The sequence below is a fragment of the Chaetura pelagica genome, unplaced genomic scaffold, assembly GCF_000747805.2.
Source record: "Chaetura pelagica isolate M959 unplaced genomic scaffold, ChaPel_1.0 C10957985, whole genome shotgun sequence".
Taxonomy (NCBI): Eukaryota; Metazoa; Chordata; class Aves; order Apodiformes; family Apodidae; genus Chaetura; species Chaetura pelagica.
The window spans coordinates 1-472 of NW_009961667.1; the positions used below are offsets into that span (position 1 = coordinate 1).

Genomic DNA, 472 nt, shown 5'->3' on the forward strand with positions numbered 1-472 from the left:
GCTGGAGGCTTGAGACCCTCTTGGTCAGTCCAAGGACTGGAACAGGTCCCTTCCCATCCAAACCATTCCACGGCTCTATGACAAGTGAGATTTCCATTTCTCTCTTCTTGCAGACCAGCATAAAATTGTTCCTCCTGACCAGGCTGTCCTGGGGGTCCTGGGCAGAGGAGTCATCCTGCCCTGCCAGCTGACACTGAAGACCATCCCCCAGAGACTTTCTGTTCTGTGGACGTTTGCTGGAAACTCCAAAGAAATTCATGTGGCCTCATTTGGTGGAAGAAACCTCCCCAGTCCAGTGGATGAGCATGAGGCCTATCAGGGCAGGACAGGTGTTTTCCAGATGGAATTTCACAGAGGAAACGTGTCTCTTCACCTGAAAAATGTCACCTTCTCAGACCAAGGGAGATACACCTGCACTGTCTTCTTTGACAATTCATACAGTGAGGTGGTGGTTGAGCTGCTTGTGGCAGGT

General features: G+C 51.1%; 1 protein-coding gene across 1 annotated transcript; it reads left to right on the forward strand.

The window, feature by feature from the left end:
• Positions 1 to 113: 113 nt before the first annotated feature.
• LOC104384815 (CD276 antigen homolog) lies at positions 114 to 440 on the forward strand (the record flags this gene model as incomplete). Its single annotated transcript, XM_010005687.1, has 1 exon — positions 114 to 440. A coding segment is annotated over one exon (327 nt), but the record flags the coding sequence as incomplete, so codon positions are not given.
• Between the last annotated feature and the right edge of the window lie 32 nt (positions 441 to 472).